This window comes from Diaphorina citri, unplaced genomic scaffold, assembly GCF_000475195.1.
Source record: "Diaphorina citri unplaced genomic scaffold, Diaci psyllid genome assembly version 1.1 scaffold84, whole genome shotgun sequence".
NCBI classification, from domain to species: domain Eukaryota; kingdom Metazoa; phylum Arthropoda; class Insecta; order Hemiptera; family Psyllidae; genus Diaphorina; species Diaphorina citri.
In genome coordinates, this window is record NW_007377521.1 from 134,151 (window position 1) to 155,077 (window position 20,927).

General features: G+C 38.0%; 2 protein-coding genes across 2 annotated transcripts in view; one reads left to right on the top strand and one right to left on the bottom strand.

Moving 5' to 3' along the window:
- LOC103523618 (eye-specific diacylglycerol kinase-like) overlaps positions 1–9,985 on the bottom strand; it is a 32,932-nt gene extending 22,947 nt beyond the window's left edge. Inside the window, exons 1-7 of the mRNA XM_026833052.1 lie at positions 9,968–9,985; positions 6,259–6,860; positions 5,066–5,114; positions 3,461–3,517; positions 3,276–3,359; positions 3,018–3,243; positions 2,729–2,780 (exon numbers count right to left, since the gene is read on the bottom strand). Coding sequence (XP_026688853.1) covers positions 2,729–2,780; positions 3,018–3,243; positions 3,276–3,359; positions 3,461–3,517; positions 5,066–5,114; positions 6,259–6,860; positions 9,968–9,985 — 1,088 coding nt within the window. The remainder of the gene's footprint in view (positions 1–2,728; positions 2,781–3,017; positions 3,244–3,275; positions 3,360–3,460; positions 3,518–5,065; positions 5,115–6,258; positions 6,861–9,967) is intronic.
- Positions 9,986–12,824: 2,839 nt separating this feature from the next.
- Positions 12,825–20,927, top strand: part of LOC103523627 (SH3 domain-containing kinase-binding protein 1) — a 59,127-nt gene continuing 51,024 nt past the window's right edge. The window contains 5 exon segments of the mRNA XM_026833055.1: positions 12,825–12,980; positions 14,138–14,246; positions 15,407–15,631; positions 17,660–17,911; positions 17,913–18,083. Of these exon segments, the coding sequence (XP_026688856.1) occupies positions 12,825–12,980; positions 14,138–14,246; positions 15,407–15,631; positions 17,660–17,911; positions 17,913–18,083 (913 nt within the window).

Genomic DNA, 20,927 nt, shown 5'->3' on the forward strand with positions numbered 1-20,927 from the left:
CTGTATGAATCTTCTTTTTACTGGGATTTCAGAAAGTTATTTAACTGTTAAAGTCATATCGGACTTTTTATTAATCTTCTTATGCTGGGATATCAATCAGCTCCTCAATTCGTTCTCAGGAGGCCGAGTGCACCCTGAACTAGCTAGGGGTAGGTACACGTTACCTCAGATACCAACCACGCTCGACATTGCTTAATTTCGGTGATCCGTCTCGTCGAGAACTGGCGCATACAACATACCTACTATTGCCTCTGCGCTGGATGGAATCTTGTATTTGACTACCCAATGCCGGACTGCCCTTTTTGTGTACCTAATCGACTATTCAGAAATGCTACCAAATGATGGGTTTGCGGATAAAACTTACCAAGTGATGCCCCCCCCTTGGGCCAAAATGGACCATTCAGAAATGCTACCAATTGATCGGTTTGAGGGTAGAACTTACCAAATGATATGTAGTGAGTCCCACCACTTCTATAAGGCCATCATCTGTCTTCTGGTCCATCCCACTCCAAGGGTGCGTTCCTCCGCTGTAACTGTAACCAAGACATTTGATTGGCTATGAGTAAGATTGTCACAGATTGGTACTTTTTCTTCTTTTTACTTTCCTTATCCTATAGGAAGGAAAGTAATGTAATCGGGTCAAATTTTTGGCGGGAGTTTCTCGTCTTTTTACTTTCCTTATCCTATAGGAAGGAAAGTAATGTAATCGGGTCAAATTTTCGATGGTCAAATTTTAGTGTCAAAACACGTTTTGAGGTCCCTAGAGCCTAAATCCAAAGTTTCAGCCATTGGTCCGTGTGTGTGTCTGTCTGTGTGTCTGTCTGTCTGTCTGTAAACAAAATATCTCGAGGACGGTAAAAGCTAGAGACTTGAAATTTGGTATGTAGCTGTCAAATGTGACAAGGATGCGACACGAAACTTTTCGTTGAGATGGTTGCTGCGCTTGGCGGTATTTTGACCGCTTTTGGACAGATTTCGACCGTTTTTTGGCGGTTTTCATACTATTCAGAAATGCTACCAAATGATAGGTTTGCGGATAAAACTTACCAAATGATGCCCCCCCTTTGGCCAAAATGGACCATTCAGAAGTGCTACCAAATGATAGGTTTGCGGATAAAACTTACCAAATGATGCCCCCCCTTTGGCCAAAATGGACCATTCAGAAGTGCTACCAAATGATAGGTTTGCGGATAAAACTTACCAAATGATGCCCCCCCTTTGGCCAAAATGGACCATTCAGAAGTGCTACCAAATGATAGGTTTGCGGATAAAACTTACCAAATGATGCCCCCCCTTTGGCCAAAATGGACCATTCAGAAGTGCTACCAAATGATAGGTTTGCGGATAAAACTTACCAAATGATGCCCCCCCTTTGGCCAAAATGGACCATTCAGAAGTGCTACCAAATGATAGGTTTGCGGATAAAACTTACCAAATGATGCCCCCCCTTTGGCCAAAATGGACCATTCAGAAGTGCTACCAAATGATAGGTTTGCGGATAAAACTTACCAAATGATGCCCCCCCTTTGGCCAAAATGGACCATTCAGAAGTGCTACCAAATGATAGGTTTGCGGATAAAACTTACCAAATGATGCCCCCCCTTTGGCCAAAATGGACCATTCAGAAGTGCTACCAAATGATAGGTTTGCGGATAAAACTTACCAAATGATGCCCCCCCTTTGGCCAAAATGGACCATTCAGAAGTGCTACCAAATGATAGGTTTGCGGATAAAACTTACCAAATGATGCCCCCCCTTTGGCCAAAATGGACCATTCAGAAGTGCTACCAAATGATAGGTTTGCGGATAAAACTTACCAAATGATGCCCCCCCTTTGGCCAAAATGGACCATTCAGAAGTGCTACCAAATGATAGGTTTGCGGATAAAACTTACCAAAAAAAAAACCTGCTTTTGTATTTCATTAAAATAGAGCCGAATTTTTTTTGAGTTGATTTTGATTTGTTTTTTTCTTTATTTTTTTTTTTTTTTTTTTTTTTAATGAAAATTGATTTCACTTCTGATTTTTAAAAAAAAAAAAAAAAAAAAAAAAATACTTTCATACCTACTCAAGAAGAAAGAAAAAATCAAACTCAACTCAGGAAAAAATATGGCTTATATTTAAGACTTATTTTAGGGGGTTTTAGGTTAATATTTGATGTGCATAATAGGAATTTAGGGACTTTTTCCAAAATCTAGGGACTTTTTTCTTTCGATCTAGGGATATATTTTTTTTCCATCTGGCAACACTGTAATAGGAATTTAGGGACTTTTTCCAAAATCTAGGGACTTTTTTCTTTCGATCTAGGGATATATTTTTTTTCCATCTGGCAACACTGACGGTTAGGTTTATTTGGTGTACGTGCAAAAAACTTGAAAAGTGAAAGTAGGTAAATGCTTTTCTTTTCCGTTTCCATTTTTTATTTTAAGTGTCAAACATCTCCTTTCTAGAACTTGAAAAGTGGAACTAACACCACAATTGAACAGCATATTATACAACTATGTATAAAGCAGAAGGGTAAGTAAGTTTCAAAACTTTTCCTTAAATTATAGCAGTAGGTACTGCAGGAAGTTATAGAAGTTACACACATCTTTTCAAATTCCTTTTTTTTTTTAATTTGACAGAGGGGGGGCGTGAAAAAATGAGAATATGCCCAAAGGGGGCGCCATGCAAAAAAAGTTTGAGAACCACTGCTCTAAGGAGTCTAAGGTCTGTCGCCCTTAGGAAGCGGAAGGGCGGCGACTACGCAAATTTTAGTTGCACTGAGTTGCACGATGCTGACTGAAAAACCAAACCTATGAAAATGATACAGACCTCTCACACTTTAGGCAAAAATTAGAAAAATAAATGTGGGCAGGTGGGCCAATAAATGGTACGTTTTTTAGGTGGGCGAATAAATGGTACACTGGTTGGGGAACTGTTGACCAACGGTAAGCGCGTCAACCCATACACTTTGACAACCTCCAAAATACATTTAACGTAAATCCAACAATTACCCAACCTAAAAATGTTTCTGGCGAGCAAACCACTTACCTCTTGCTTCATGGAACTCAAGGGCAATATGAGCATCGACACCTAGGGAGAAATAATTGTTGAGGACATTCAGGGGCAGATTCTCCTTGCCTTCCTCGTTGGGTTCTGCATTGGGGTTCTTCTCCACCTTCAGATCCCACCGGTCCAGATAGGCAATGTCAGACATCTCTAGATCCTCCAGGATTTTCGAGATGGGTTCATCCGTGTAGCCCTGGAAGAACCAAGAAAAGAGGAGTAATTTGCATAAATGTCACAAATGTCGTGATAGGCAATGTCAGACATCTCTAGATCCTCCAGGATTTTCGAGATGGGTTCATCCGTGTAGCCCTGGAAGAACCAAGAAAAGAGGAGGAATTTCAATTGTGCCATGCATAAATGTCACAAATGTCGTTCCCTGATTAAATCTTCTTCTTTGAGTGCAGATAGGCAATGTCAGACATCTCTAGATCCTCCAGGATTTTCGAGATGGGTTCATCCGTGTAGCCCTGGAAGAACCAAGAAAAGAGGGAGGAATTTTAACTGTGTCAAGCATAAATGTCACAAAGGTCGTTCCCTGATTAATACGGTACGCTAAATTTTGTGAATAAATATGATAATATTATGATTTTATGTAGAATGGAAATAAAAATATTGGTGAGAACAACGAAGGAGGAGGTTGAAGTTAGTTATTGGATTTCTCACAAACAGAAATGGCCATAAAAACATACCTACGTTTGAAGACTTGACTTCCTATCTTCTTCTTCTTCTTCTTCTTCCTCGCCTTTTCCCATGTTCAGATGGGGTCGGCGTTTGTCGTCGGCCTCTCAATCAGCTTTAGAGTGATCGCTTTGAGGCCAACTGGTTTTGGCTAAACAAAATTTTCCGAGTGGGATGCCCTTCGCACTCAACCTTCGCTATTGATATAGCGTGAGGAAATTTGGGCTAGTCTTCTCCCTGTTTTTTTTTTTTTTTTTTTTTTTTTTTTTTGTTTTTGTTTTTTTTTTTTAAAATAATAAAAAATAATGTTTTGAAACTTGAAACATATCTACCTATTCTTGATTCTGCATCTCACAGTCGCAAAAAACCTCTCTTTTTTTCATGAGTGAGTAAAAATTTTATTACGTCTTCCCAAAATGTACCTAAAAAAAGTCTACCTTTCTAGTGTTAAAACTAACTGTAATTAAAGTCAGATGAAGGGGTAAACGCTTCGATGTTCGAAACACTTCATAAGAATTACATGGGTTGCTTTGGTTTAATATGTGGAATTTACAGGCAACTAAATCACGGATTTCTAACTCGCGCAATAGCGGGGACCCACGATCACTTTTAGAGCGGAGAAGAATTGCGGTACAGTATGGCAAGAACAAGAATGATGACGAAAGCAAAAGTTAGGAAAAGGATCGCGGTACACTTCAATTTCAACTATTTTCAATCTGGCAACGAAAAGAAATCAAACAAGAAAGCTAAAACAAGCTATTAAAAACTGTTTTCAAATTTTCCCTGTGACTTGGGAAGCTGCCAAAGAAGTCTCTGACGAAAAACTTCGCAAAAACACAAGTCCCTGTGCGAAAGTTCTTGAAAAAGTTGAAAAAGAAAGTAGGTACCTAACAAATATAATATGAAAAGTAATGGATTTCATCCGAAAACATGATGGCATGTCGTTCGTATGTGGCACAAGACAAATGTGATGTGAAGATTGAAGACAAAGTTTTGCAAAACTCTTGTCTTGTATTTGTTGACGGATATTACTGTAACCATATACTTAGTACCTACTGCTCACATTGATGTTAATCAGTGATTTGAAGTCGAAATGTTCACGACTAAGAAGATTTCAAAGAGAAAAATAAGGATGTATTCTATTTGTTTTAAGTTGTTAACTTGTTATCTACTTTGGCCTGGATTTCCTGATTGAATTAAATTGTTTTACCTTTTACGTATGTGGCACAAGACAAATGTGATGTGAAGATTGAAGACAAAGTTTTGCAAAACTCTTGTCTTGTATTTGTTGACGGATATTACTGTAGGTAACTATATACTTAGTACCTACTGCTCACATTGATGTTAATCAGTGATTTGAAGTCGAAATGTTCATGACTAAGAAGACTTCAAAGAGAAAAATAAGGATGTATTCTATTTGTTTTAAGTTGTTATCTACTTTGGCCTGGATTTCCTGATTGAATTAAATTGTTTTACATTTTACACAGATTCGAACCAAGTTATAATTTCCTAACCTCTACCAATGTGTGCTTTATACAGCAAAACGTTTCCACAAGTTCAACCTCTCTGGTAAATTCAGATAAGTTCACCAGTAAGGAAAGTGGGATAGACATAAAGTAAGTTCGATCCCTAACAACATCCATGGTTAAGAATCGTACGGTTGGCTCATCATTGGGGTTACATGGTTGGGGAACTGTTGACCAACGGTAAGCGCGTCAACCCATACACTTTGACAACCTCCAAAATACATTTAACGTAAATCCAACAATTAGGGTAAGTGTACCATTCATTCGCCCACCCAAAAAACGTACCATTTATTGGCCCACCTCTGGGTCTACGCCACATAAGTCTGAACTGGACGAACTTTTTCAAGATCCAATTTCATCAAAAGAAAGGGCTTAAAGACTGCTGTCGAACCAGTGCTATTCCAAAACTGTAGTCATAAAAACAAAAATTAGAAAAATAAATGTGGGCAGGTGGGCCAATAAATGGTACGTTTTTTAGGTGGGCGAATAAATGGTACACTTACCCTATTTGTTGACGGATATTACTGTAACCATATACTTAGTACCTACTGCTCACATTGATGTTAATCAGTGATTTGAAGTCGAAATGTTCATGACTAAGAAGATGGGAACACTCTTTTTTTTTTTTTTTTTTTTTTTTTTAAAAAAAAGGTGCGTCCAAAAATACTCGAAGGGCCTTCGATGGATAAGGTAAACTATATGTTGTCCATGCAGTATGGACGGTTCAGTCGACATCGATCTACGGCCGCTCGACTTCGTACGGACACATCTTTAGAACGCATGTCGTTCATCGTTAGATTTTTTTTTTTTTTTAAAGATAAGTTTAAAAAAAAAGCTGCGTCCAAACATAGTCGCCGGGCCTTCGATGGATAAGGTAAACTATATGTTGTCCAGGCAGTATGGACGGTTCAGTCGACATCGATCTACGGCCGCTCCACTTCGTACGGACACATGTTTAGAACGCATGTCGTTCATCGTTAGATTCCAGGTTCAACCACACTTACCCCATTTTTGGTCCACCTTGCGTCAAATCAAACACCTGTCTCGGATTCAACAACCACTGAAACTTCTGCAACAATTTGGCCCCTTGGTTGCCACCGGACTTGGGATTGATGAAGACGATTAGCGGTTTGATGTTGGTCGAAGGGATGGGTTTGATCACAAATGTCTTCTGGTCTTTTTCATTCTGAAAAGAGAAGCAGAGTTTCGAAGATGGAATTGGGGTTTCGAAGATGGAATTGGGGTTTCGAGGATGGAATTGGAGTTTCGAGGATGGAATTGGAGTTTCGAAGATGGAATTGGAGTTTCGAAGATGGAATTGGGGTTTCGAAGATGGAATTGGAGTTTCGAGGATGGAATTGGAGTTTCGAAGATGGAATTGGGGTTTCGAAGATGGAATTGGAGTTTCGAAGATGGAATTGGAGTTTCGAAGATGGAATTGGGGTTTCGAAGATGGAATTGGGGTTTCGAAGATGGAATTGGGGTTTCGAAGATGGAATTGGAGTTTCGAAGATGGAATTGGAGTTTCGAAAATGGAATTGGAGTTTCGAAGATGGAATTGGAGTTCCGAAGATGGAATTGGAGTTTCGAAGATGGAATTGGCTTGCTTGCCATGCAGAAGGTCCCGGGTTCGAATCCCACCATCGACAAAAAATTGTACTCGTTTTTCGATTGCAAATACTATTGCATTAAGCACCTAGGTGAAAAAAAATCAACTTTTTTCGGACTTAGAAAAATAGGACCATTCGCTAAGCATCACTTTTTTGTACTCAGGGAACCCTAAAGCGGATATTTCCGTCCATTTCCCGATTTTAAAGATTTGGCCCGAATCCCATTAGAAAGTATACGTTCCCTGTAGCTACATAATGTAGATAATGGAAAGTAAAAAGAAGAAAAAGTGACACATTTATCCTTTCTTATGTGCCTCTTTACCCTTTTCGAAATCCAATACCTTTGTTTTTTTAATTTCAACCAACACCTACTGTAACAAGACTGTAAGCTTCAAAGAAATATAGGTGTGATATTGGATAATTGGATTCGCCTTCTCTGTTGGCTCCTTTATTCTTTAAAAAAAGGTTAAAAAACGGCTACTAATGGTAGTGCGCCTGCCTTGTAAGCGCTAGGCCGCGGGTTCGATTCCTGCCCGGGGCGGATTTTATCCTGACGGGATGATGTTCGTTCTCGGAACGGCTGGCTTTTGTAAGCGCTAGGCCGCGGGTTCGATTCCCGCCCGGGGCGGATTTTATCCTGATGGGATAATGTTCGTTCTCGAGGCGGTAAGCGCTAGGCCGCGGGTTCGATTCCCGCCCGGGGCGGATTTTATCCTGGATAATGTTCGTTCTCGGAACGGCGCTAGACCCGGGTTCGATTCCCGCCCGGGGCGGATTTTATCCTGATGGGATAATGTTCGTTCTCGGAACGGCTGGCTTTCGTCCTACGGCATAAATTAAGTTAAGGTTCAGCCAGCCTAGCTAGCTTAGTTGGTAGTGCGTCTGCCTTGTAAGCGCTAGGCCACTGGGCTCGATTCCCGCCCGAGGCGGATTTTATCCTGATGGGATAATGTTCGTTCTCGGAACGGCTGGCTTTCTCCTATCCTTCGATTCCCGCCCGGGGCGGATTTTATCCTGATGGGATAATGTTCGTTCTCGGAACGGCTGGCTTTCGTCCCGGGTTCGATTCCCGCCCGGGGCGGATTTTATCCTGATGGGATAATGTTCGTTCTCGGAACGGCTGGCTTTCGTCCTACGGCATAAATTAAGTTAAGGTTCAGCCAGCCTAGCTAGCTTAGTTGGTAGTGCGTCTGCCTTGTAAGCGCTAGGCCACTGGGCTCGATTCCCGCCCGGGGCGGATTTTATCCTGATGGGATAATGTTCGTTCTCGGAACGGCTGGCTTTCTCCTATCCTGTCTTCCTTCTCACTTCGATTTCGGGACGATAAGACCATAGCAGTTACAGTTCCCTCTGTCAAACCTCTTAAAAAAAAGGATACTAAAAAAGAAGGTTGCCAGCCTAGTTAGTTTGGTTGACCGCGGGTTTGATTCCCGCCCGAGGCGGATTTTATCCTAAACAGATAATGTTCGTTCTCAGAACGGCTGGCTTTCTCCTATCCTGTCTTCTATTTCGGGATGATAAGACCGCAGTTACAGTTCCCTCTATCAAACCTCTTTAAAAAAGGCCATTATTATTACACTTACTAGTCTGGCTGGGAGACGTTAAACAAGGAGTAGACCAGCAAGACCAGCTTAGTCTGGCTGGGGGGCTTTAAACAGGGAGTATACCAGCTTGAATTTCCCTTGCTAAAGAAATAGCAAAAGTTGAGTGCGAAGGGCATCCACTCGTAAAATTTGTAGCCCAAAGTAATCACCCAAAAAAAAAAAGATTTTTTTCAATATAAATTACATAAAAAAAACCCCTGGTTGAGACATTTTTGGGTAAATTTATATTATCAAACAAAAGATTTTCTAATTTTCTCTCTTTTTGGGGCAATTAACGGGACGAGGTAATTTTAGGATTATTTATACACCCTGTATAGAGTATAATGTATAAACAAAAAATGTTTTACAATTTAAGTAAAAAAACACAAACAAGAGAAAAACTGGGAACAAAAACTTAAGAACACAATAAAGTTAGAAAAGGTAGAGGAATACCTAATTTTAATTCTCCTTTTCTTTTTACCTACTTTCTGTTGCTTTTTTTTCTGTTTTTACAACTTGAACATTTTTTTTTCTTCTAATTCTTGCTTTCCATTGTCTATTTTTCAGAAGACAAGCACATTTTTTTATCTACAATTTTAAACACCCAATAGATGTGAAAATAGAAAGTATTACTAACTTAAAAGCCCTAGATACCTATGTTTTCTTCTTCTTCTTCTTCTTCTTCTTCTTCTTCTTCTTCTTCTTGTAGGTAGGTAGGTATTCAAATTTTTCAAAACAACATCGTTAAAAATACATGGTAGGTACCTAACAATCCTACATGTCAGAATTTTTCTGCTTTTTGCATCTTTAAAAACAACTCGCTTCAGCTGCTTTTGCGCCCTTTTGAAATGTAAAAAAATATAAAAAAAATTGAATTTCATGTTAATTTTTTTACGTACCTACCTTTGTAGGTAGAGTACAAAAATAAAAATATAAAGGCTCTACTTACCGAAGAAGAAAAAAATGTCATAACGAGACAAAACCATCATCCAGACGAAGAGCGAAATTATATTAACTTCGCCTTACAAAATAAATACAAAACTTTCCCTCTCTGACATTTTATTTTTAGAAAATATAAAAAAGTAAAAGAAATTTATTCTATGCAACTAATTAAAAACATTTTTTTTTTTTCAATTTCCTGAGGTGGGCGGCTCAGGCTCATTTCTGAGAATCCTGCCACGTTTAAAAAAACAAAAAAAAAATGATGGTCCACTAAAGTATTTAGAGGTTGCGCCACTTGTCGCTCTCAGGAGGTTCCGGGTTACATAAAAAACTAATGTTGGAACATATTGTTAAATTTGTAGCCCATATTTAGAGTAACAATGCGGCCCAGTCCCTGAGTGGAAATTTGGAAAGTCTCTCCGCAATCTTATCTATGTATGTATTTATTTTTGGATCTCTATAATTTTACCTTATCTTATATGTAAATATGTAAAGTAATAGGTACCTAGGTATTTTACTTTCGTATATACGAGTATGTACCTTGCTGTAAGCCCTCTTGTTGGACGTTTGAATGATACCTTAAACAGGGTTTTCATTTTGCTTCCTAAGCCTCCCCATATCAAAAATGTCATTTTTTTTAGTCAGATGTTTCAAGGGGGGGGGGTGAAAATTCTTTTTCCGCTCCTACAAAAAAGTTTATTTGTCACTTATATTAATGAATAAAATTTAGGGCAACTTGCTGAACAAAATGTGCCTTCACGGACATTTGATTTTCGACAGGCAAGGCTGGAAATTTTCTGACTTCCACTCCCAAACTGACAGATCCCTCTCATTCCCTCATGGAAACAAAAGTTAGATAAATTAATTTCACTTTCAGTAATTTTTTAATTTGCCTCGGACTTTTTTTTCAGTTCCGCTTTTTTTAACTGAAAGTTTCATTGTTATTATTAATGAACAAAATGTGCCTTCACGGACATTTGATTTTCGACAGGCAAGGCTGGAAATTTTCTGACTTCCACTCCCAAACTGACAGATCCCTGTCATTCCCTCATGGAAACAAAAGTTAGATAAATTAATTTCACTTTCAGTAATTTTTTTAATTTGCCTCGGACTTTTTTTTAGTTCCGCTTTTTTAACTGAAAGTTTCACTGTTATTATTAATTGAATTTTCATTTTGAAAAAAAAAAAAACTCCCTCATAGTAATGATAAGTTTAGAGAGCTTAGACAGACAGCTGATAATTTGCCATGACATTTTTTTAATTAATGAAAATTATGAGATATTTAGATAAACTGTAGCATATTTTATCATCAACGCTATTTATATTAAATGATAATTAATTAAACGTAGTTTCTGTAGTTCGTTAGGAACTTGATTAAATTATAGCGAAAACTTTATTTAAAATGCACAATAGGTACCTACATAGGTAGGTATGACTTTATTTTTAATTTATTTATTTTTACCTATTGTTCACCTATTTTTATATGCATTATTGTTCACCTATATTCACTTACCTATACCTAAATTACATTACATTAGGTTTTTTGAGGAGGATAGAAAGCAAATAGAATCCAGTTTGGTAAATCCCAAGATACTGCAATCGTGTTTCTACGCGGATAGGATCCGTTTTACCTAGATCCAAGATTTTATTATCATGCTAGAAGCTGGATAGAATCCGATTTTAACAATCCCAGGATTATATTGGCGTTGTGCAATCCGGATTTTCGGGGTTAGGAAAATTTTGTTAAGTGGGCTGGGTAGATCCAAGATTTTATTATCATGCTAGAAGCTGGATAGAATCCGATTTTAACAATCCCAGGATTATATTGGCGTTGTGCAATCCGGACTTTAGCGGGGTTAGGAAAATTTTGTTATGTGGGCTGGATTCTTCTTCTTCTTCTTCTTCTTCTTCTTGTAGGTAGGTAGGTATTCAAATTTTTCAAAACAACATCGTTAAAAATACATGGTAGGTAGGTACCTAACAATCCTACATGTCAGAATTTTTCTGCTTTTTGCATCTTTAAAAACAACTCGCTTCAGCTGCTTTTGCGCCCTTTTGAATTTTGAAATGTAAAAAAAATATAAAAAAATTTGAATTTCATGTTAATTTTTTTACGTACCTACCTTTGTGGGTAGAGTACAAAAATAAAAATATAAAGGCTCTACTTACAAGCTTAGAGCAACTATTTCCTTAGAGCTAAATGATAATTTTGATTGGAATGACTGAAACATAGACACAGAAAATAATGTAATGTTAAAATTGGCCATGAGCAAAATATAGGAGATTCTTCGGTGCAGTACTCTTCAGGATCATGTTTAAGTCCTTGTTAACGCAACTTTCCTCTTTGCATTTTGCCGAATAATATCAAAATAACGTCATATGCGTTAAAGGTGTGCTACGCCTTCGGTTGTTAACGCAACTTTCCTCTTTGCATTTTGCCGAATAATATCAAAATAACGTCATATGCGTTAAAGATGTGCTACGCCTTCGGCATAACAGAAATGAAATGCAAAGGCATCATTTTTTGCTTTGACATTCTCGAAATTCTAAGTATATTCAGACTTTCAGACGAGTTAAAAAGCATAACAGAAATGAAATGCAAAGGCATCATTTCTGCTTTGAAATTCTCGAAATTCTAGGTATATTCAGACTTTCAGACGAGTTAAGTAGACGAGAAGACATACAGAGAAAAAAATGCGCAAAACTTAATTCAAAGAAGCTTTCGATATAATCAAAAGAAAAATTCTGTACCCAGAAATTTCCAAGAAGAAAAATAGATATCCTTAGGAAATAATAATTAATTAAACGTAGTTTCTGTAGTTCGTTAGGAACTTGATTAAATTATAGCGAAAACTTTATTTAAAATGCACAATAGGTACCTATGTAGGTAGGTATGACTTTATTTTTAGTTTATTTATTTTTATTGTTCACCTATTTTTATATGCATTATTGTGCACCTAATATATTCACTTACCTATACCTAAATTACATTACATTAGGTTTTTCGAGGAGGATAGAATCCAGTTTGGTAAATCCCAAGATACTGCAATCGCAATCTTTTGATCGCACATGAATTTTTAATCGCACATGTTTCAATGGGGCGAGATTATGCTTCGTCCTGTAATGAAAGGGTTGGAGTTTTAAGCTGAGAGCTGATGTAGTGTAGGGTGTAGATTTATCAGGGAATGAATAGAATAGAATAGAATAGAATAGAATAGAATATACCTTGTTTATCCTGCTCGAATGAGACTAAAAAGTCCCTTTACTTACCTCAGTAGTCAAAGCATGAAGAGTATTGAGCTGACTGGATAACGTGAAAATGAAAGAAACGAGAAAGAATCTAATGAATTTAGAACCCAATGTGTATTTTAATTTTAACACTGAGGTTAATGAGTAGGTAAGTAGTTAGCCTCCGAGGAAATTCCGGCGGAAACGATGACCGCCGAGAGCCGCCATAGGAAGGAGAGCAATAACAATGAGGCTGATCCTGCCAAGGCGTTGACATCGCGCCATACGACTGAAACCCGTAATCACCCGTATCGTGAGCAAACACTTAACCCCCTCAGTAAAATCTATCAAAAACATTATCAGGCTCCCTACAAGCTAGCTAGCTACAAATAGAATCTATTGGAAATAGCAAGAACGTGACCTATTGCTGGGATTCGTACTTAATGCCATGCTCAACAATGAACGTACGTTTACGTGTTTACTGGAAACATTGAGATGAAGTGATGAATAAGATGAATTGATGATTCATTAATTAAGTTGATCTTTTGATCGCACATGAATTTTTAATCGCACATGTTTCAATGGGGCGAGATTATGCTTCGTCCTGTAATGAAAGGGTTGGAGTTTCAAGCTGATAGCTGATGTAGTGTAGGGTGTAGATTTATCAGGGAATGAATAGAATAGAATATACCTACCTTGTTTATCCTGCTCGAATGAGACTAAAAAGTCCCTTTACCTAAGCAGTCAAAGCATGAAGAGTATTGAGCTGACTGGATAACGTGAAAATGAAAGAAACGAGAAAGAATCTGATGAATTTAGAACCCAATATGTATTTTAATTTTAACACTGAGGTTAATGAGATTTTACCCTTTATATCCTAATCCCATCTCTTATAAAAAATTATTAGAAAATCTCCCCATCAGTAGTTTAGAGTCAAGAAGAAAATTGAGCAAATTATTATTCATCCATAATTTGTTCAATGATCAACTTAACTGTCCAAATATGATACAAAAGATGGGTATCAGTGTTCCTAGCGTTAATCTAAGGCAAAGAAGAAACAGAAACTTTTTTCACATACCGAGATGTTCTTCTGTATACGCTGAGTCACCCCTAATTTCAGCCCAAGTTCTATACAACCGACACTCCTACCATTTAGATTTAACTACCCTATATACAAATTACAAAGAAAAATGTAAATCAGTGTTGAATATCCAATAAAATATAACAAGACCGACCGCGTAATTGCAGAAATGTATTTCTGCGTGTGGCGGGTCTATAAACAACAACAACAACATATTTTGTATAACAATGGATACATAACATACTTGAGTTGACTAAAAACAGAGTGGAGTTGACTAAAAACAAACATTTCTCAACAATTGTACAACTGTTGGTAAACAAATGTTTCCGGGTGGGTACTAGGCTTCAGAATTCATATTTATTTATTTTTAAATCTTTTTTTTTACTACAGAATAGTGTAAATGTAAACAAATAAAATACATTGAAATCTATCCCCTCAGGCGCGGCTCACAGTAGATCTGGATGTGATGGAAGAAGCACTACGTCAAGCAGTGGACGAGGGAGACTTTGAACAAGCCAAGGAGTTGTCGCCTAGCAGATGCAATCACGGTAAACCTCTATCAAACTCTTTGTCAGAGACTTTTTCAACAACCTGTATTATTTTTAGTAAACTTGTTGTTGTAAAGAGAATTATTAATTATCATAAATATTTGTTATTAGGATCCATTCCATTTGTTCCCACGCGCTCACATAACGGCATCGAGATGGAACAATGAAGTCTTGAACTTCAGTCATTGCAGAGCATGTACTGTATTTACATAGGTAGTTACCTCGATTATTGGTTCATTCATTATTTGGTAAAGTGGCAGATGAGATATACTTAAGTAGATACTAATTTTCCCTGTCTTTAGACGGTTGTTGAAGTGATTTAATTTGTGACATTTGTTATTAGTTCATTCATTATTTAGTAAAGTGGCAGCTGATGTACTTGAGAACTTTTTTTGTAGTCTTTAGGCTGTTGAAGTGAGATTTAATTTGTGACATTCGTCAAGTTTCGCCTGTTTTATCATCAGAGTGAGTAAATTTGTTTGTCACACATGCTGTTGTCTGTATTTGCTTTGGTATAAGATGTGTTTCTTTCGTGTCTTTTCTTGTGTTGAGAGATTTTATTCTGTTGTCCTCGGACCTGATCCATATACCTGGCTTGGTCTGTGTAGGTACTCATTCGTTATCAGATGACTTAGCTTGAGCCACTGGTGTTATCTACTCAGATATGAAGAAGGTATTTTCTATGAACACTCACTTATCTTGAGTGTACTAGGTAGTACGTTAATTAGTTCTCTGTTCGAGGCATTAGGTCGAAAAACAGAGAGAGGTTCCATACGTTTGGTGAACAACTTCTTGTGTCAAAGGTGTTTTTTTGGCATGTTTTCTCGTCGCTGTAATTTCACTTCATACCTGTCTTAGTAGTCCATTTAGAAATCTAATAAGTGATTAAGTACACGAATTAGATTACGAAAAACTCATCAATAAAACAATAATCGTGCCTTACTCATTATCCATTGTGCTTTTGGATGAGAAAAAGCTCATTACCACAAAAAGAGTAAGTACAGTTATCGTTGTCCACAACAAGAATGGGGTGTAATAGTCCTACATACTGGACTCGTCAAAAAAGACCCCCATTCCAATGTAATGTATTGTATCGTTGTCCATGATAGTAATAAATTAATAATCATTAACCCTTTGTCTCCCCCTGGTGTCTGTTTCAGCAGGGTCGAGTGTGATCGAGGCGAGCGTAGAATTTGACTACACAGCTCAAGAGGCAGACGAACTCACACTAAGGAAAGGAGACCTGATTACCGGTATCCGAGTGCAGTCGGGTGGCTGGTGGGAGGGCCTACTCGTGCGAGAAAACAGACGGGGCATGTTCCCCGATAATTTCGTGCGAGTTCTGGGCGAGGCGGCCGCAGAGACACAGGTGGCCATGAGAAAAAGTAAGTAGCCTGGATAGGTGAGACTTGTAGAGCTCTAGAACACAACACCAAGGGTTAAAGTGACCTCCGCCATTGAGCGTTGAGGCTTTTAGAGCTCTAGAACAAAACAAAGTTCCAAACTGTTCAAAGTGAACTTTGAAATTAAGATTAATAGAGATTGAGCGAAATCATATTATGTTAGAGGCGTTTTCGAAGAATTTTTCTGAAGGAAACGGTTCAAAGTGCATTGTTCATTATGTCAGAGGACATTTCCAAGAATGCTGTAGTGAAATGTAGCTTGTCATCGTGTAAATGGCTGGTGGGAGGGCCTACTCGTGCGAGAAAACAGACGGGGCATGTTCCCCGATAATTTCGTGCGAGTTCTGGGCGAGGCGGCCGCAGACACACAGGTGGCCATGAGAAAAAGTAAGTAACCTGGATAGGTAAGACTTGTAGAGCTCTAGAACACAACACCAAGGGTTAAAGTGACCTCCGCCATTGACCGTTGAGGCTTTTAGAGCTCTAGAACACAACAAAGTTCCAAACTGTTCAAAGTGAACTTTGAAATTAAGATTAACAGAGATTGAGCGAAATCACATTATGTTAGAGGCGTTTTCGAAGAATTTTTCTTAAGGAAACGGTTCAAAGTGCATTGTTCATTATGTCAGAGGACATTTCCAACAATGCTGTAGTGAAATGTAGCTTGTCATCGTAGAAATAGATTTCACTTTTCCCAATGACATTTAGGATGATGAGCAAAATGAAATCATCATGTAATCTTGTCTGCTATCATCTAGATATTCTAGATTGTGAAATGCAATATGATTCAATTGATTCATGCTAGATATTATATCACCAGTATCCTATTTGACACAGACATAACGTCACTAATGAGCCCCCCATTGTTTTCCAGTTGCGATATTTCCACAGAAAAGGAAATGAATAACTGGAAATCAGCGGAGGAAACGAATGAATGATATGCCATCATAAACAGTTTGATCGTTAGCAGCGATATTTTCGTAGTGAAATCCTAGTATGTATTAATTTCAAACCAGAGGTGGAGATAAATGGAATAGATTTTCTCAAAATAAATTACTTGTTCTTTCAATTGTTGCAGAGTGGGTTGCATTAATTTCGAGACAACTTTAATTGCGATATTTCCACAGAAAAGGAAATGGATAACTGGAAATCAGCGGAGGAAACGAATGAATGATATGCCATCATAAACAGTTTGATCGTTAGCAGTGATATTTTCGTAGTGAAATCCTAGTATGTATTAATTTCATACGAGAGGTGGAGATAAATGGAATAGATTTTCTCAAAATAAATTACTTGTTCTTCAAATTGTTGCAGAGTGGGTTGAATTGATTTCGAGACAACTTTACTGCTATCAAATGACATGTAATAGATTACTTACTGAAGTTATCAATTGAAGACTTATGTCTTTACTTCGTATGTACATATTTCTGCAAGTAGATAATATCGAAGTTCGGTGATTTCTGTAGGTACATGGTCTATTGTGTTTAATAACATGTACTAGACCCGTAAAGTAGGTTTTTTGTCGTATTTTCGCCATAAGCTAAAACCGAATCCCCGGCAAAAACTTTCAACTTGGGTACGTATGTACATATTTCTGCAAGTAGATAATATCGAAGTTCGGTGATTTCTGTAGGTACATGGTCTATTATGTTTAATAACATGTACTAGACCGTTCTCGCATTCTGATTGGTTCTTTCATTTTGGGTCGATGACTCCTTGCTGCCATATTCAAATGGATAAGGTATAGACCCGTAAAGTAGGTTTTTTGTCGTATTTTCGCCATAAGCTAAAACCGGAACCCCGGCAAAAACTTCCAACTTGGGTGAAATTCAAAGGGTGCATTTCACCAATCTTATTTTTAGCCCCTAACAGCCTGTTAAGTAAGCCTATACAAATCAAATGTTCCTTAACAGGCTGTTAACTTAACATGCCCTTTAGGGACTGAAAAAAATATTGGTGAAATCCACTGAAAGACACATTTCGTAAACAGAAAACTTTTCTTCTCCACAGAGCCAGGCAGGAGGTGTCGTGTCCTCTTCTCCTACACTCCAGCTAATGCGGACGAGTTAGAACTTCACGTCAATGACGTCATCGATGTCCTGAGCGAAGTGGAAGAGGGATGGTGGAGGGGGCGGCTGCGAGATAGGACGGGCGTGTTTCCGTCCAACTTTGTCGAGGAAATTCCGGCGGATACGATGACCGCCGAGAGCCGCCATAGGAAGGAGAGCAATAACAATGAGGCTGATCCTGCCAAGGCTTTGAGGCGAAGTGGAAGAGGGATGGTGGAGGGGGCGGCTGCGAGATAGGACGGGCGTGTTTCCGTCCAACTTTGTCGAGGAAATTCCGGCGGAAACGATGACCGCCGAGAGCCGCCATAGGAAGGAGAGCAATAACAATGAGGCTGATCCTGCCAAGGCGTTGGCCGCTACTATTGGTGAGTTACAATCGGTCATTACTTGAGGTTCTGATAAACTTGGTGCTTTGCCCGCCGGCCACCCTCGTATTTATTTCTTATGATTCAGTACTGGAATTTCGGCCTGTTATGAAGGTTAGGTAACGTCAGAAGCACACTTGGTTTTATTGGACTTAATTTAGACTAAATAAGAAGAAAATAGGTCTTTCCTTGACTAAATAAACTGTCCACTGCAATTTTCCAATTTAGTCCTGAGGGTAGCATCATAAGATGCTGAAACATTTTGACCCTTTTCCATCGATAAAGTTGTTTATTTAGTCAAGTGAAGACCTATTTTCTTCTTATTTATTAGACTGCCATAAGAGTAGGATTGTGCTACAATTTTCCCTACTGCACTTGTGGGATGTAACTACAACAGAATTATTTTCATTAATGTCATATTAACTTATGGATCTTAGTATGAACATTGCAATACATGGGAATTACGAGTAAAATATTGAGGGAGGGCTAGAAGGGTAGAGACAATACACTCTTCTCTGTGTATTTACATGAACGAGGTTCGTTTACATTTTACAGGCAGGTGAAGTAAAGAGAGAATAGCGTTCTCTCTATAATCCAATTAGAATGGAATAAGTCAATGTCGTCCCGAAGTAAAGCTCGATAGAGGCGAGTTGCGAAAATAGACCAGTACAGCTGAGTATACAGGGAGTGTCAAACAGATGAGGTACCTACTTACACGTTTCAACGATACGTTTGGTGAAATGTTGGTGATTTGATGCCGCAGAGGTTCAGAAGTATGTAGATTGTAGATTCTTTTAATCTGGTGACCATACTTGAACTTGAAACTTGCACCAATATCTGATATTCTGGATTAAATAAATTCTGAAGTAAAGTTACTTTTCTCCCAGCCTGGTTAGCTTGAAATGTAGCGCGCCTGATTTGTAAGCGCTAGGGCGCGAGTTCAGTTCGCGCCCCGGGCGGACTTTAAGCAAAAAAAGATTGTTTGTTTTTGGAACGGCTGTCTTTCTCCTATCCTGTCCTCCTCTCTTTAGCACGATAAGAACTCCTTTGTTACAGACTCATTCCCTCTATCAAACCTCTCGGGAACACAGAAAGTCTACTCCCTTTTTGGAATTTTATGAAATACTCCAGTGAATGTAACAAGACGCGGCTAACATCCTGTATATTTCTTACACATTCCCCTTCTCTTCCTCTCTCTCATCATTTGGAACATTGGAACCCACCTTGCTTTGAGCAATAGCAGCATAGCAGTCATTCGATACTTCAGCATTGAGTTCGCTGCAAATCTATGAAGATAGTTATGTGCCAATGTTATAGTCTTATAGTCATTGCATTTTAACACACTCCCTCCGTTGACTCCCGTCTGGAAAATATTCTGAGTAGCTGCTTTAAAACGAGATAACGAAAGTTATTTTTATGGAGTCTCATATGACATTAAATTCCTAGCAGTTCCCGCTTTATTGGAGTTGTTGGTAAGGAGGGACTCTTCAGTTTTTTGCGAGCAGTCTTCAAAGAAAATATTTATTTATTTGTACTCCAAGTAACAAAGGCCATATTTAATTAAATAAAAAAGAAGAAAAAACAAACCCGTATGTACATATTTCTGCAAGTAGATAATATCGAAGTTCGGTGATTTCTGTAGGTACATGGTCTATTATGTTTAATAACATGTACTAGACCCGTAAAGTAGGTTTTTTGTCGTATTTTCGCCATAAGCTATAACCGAAACCCCGGCAAAAACTTCCAACTTGGGTAAATCAAAGGGAATGCACCTTGGGTAAAATTCAAAGGGAATTTTAAAACAAACCAAGTCGAATGCAAGTCACAACATAGGAAAGGCACAAGAAAATGGAGGATCAAGGGATCTAGAAAAAGAGATAATCAGACAGTTTAAAAGGAAAAATAAATTAATTGATGAACATATTAAAAAGAATAAAAGAAATTGGTTTGGAAGTATGTGGGAGAAAGGAGGTAACAAAGGGCAAGGGCATAGAGAAGAAGAATGCTCCGAAATACCAAACTAAACTCTAGTCCTTGATGTGTTGAAGCATAGTAATAGTAAAATACTCCTAAGTATCTGTGGTAAGCATTATGCTTTGTTTATTATGTTCAGTCAGTTGAACTGTCAGTCTTCATTCTGCTATCAACCAATCATCACACTCCGTTAACCAAATTAAAATTATTTACACAATTAAATAATTATTATTTTAATAAGATGAAAATTTCATCCGTGCGTGCAATTAATAGAGTGATATAAATTTATTGCATTTCCTAGGTTGGAGATTTTATTAATTACTTTACGGTATCTCTTGTTACGTGTGTGTATGTCGTGTAAGTTTCTTTTTTCTCATTAGGTAGGTATTATTTATTTATGTATTTATTTTAATATATTATGTATTATTTTATGATGTGTTCATTAATCTTTTTGGAATCCGAATTGTAGTTTCCTAGTCCAAGTATTTCATCTATTAGATTACTAGAATATCTCAAGTATAACTGTTTCCCGTTCCACTTATTTCGTAGTCATATTATTTTAGTTTGGGTTTATATCCATTTGTGTACGGGTTTATCTCTATTCTACTGTCGTGTATGGTGAGTTTTCACTTTCACTTTTCCTTCCGTTATGTATTGCTACTTGTGGTCTGTACTGCTGCTACTTGTAGTGTATCGGTATTGCTATATACTTGTAGTGTGTGGGTATTGTCTATGTGAGATATTGTGCATTGTTTTAACCGAGTCTTGTTGAACATTACTGCAACACGGCAACACGTGTGTGTTAATGGTAGGAAAGTTGTTCAGGCTTGATTGGGGAAAATTTTGTGAACTGAAAACAGGTAAACAGGC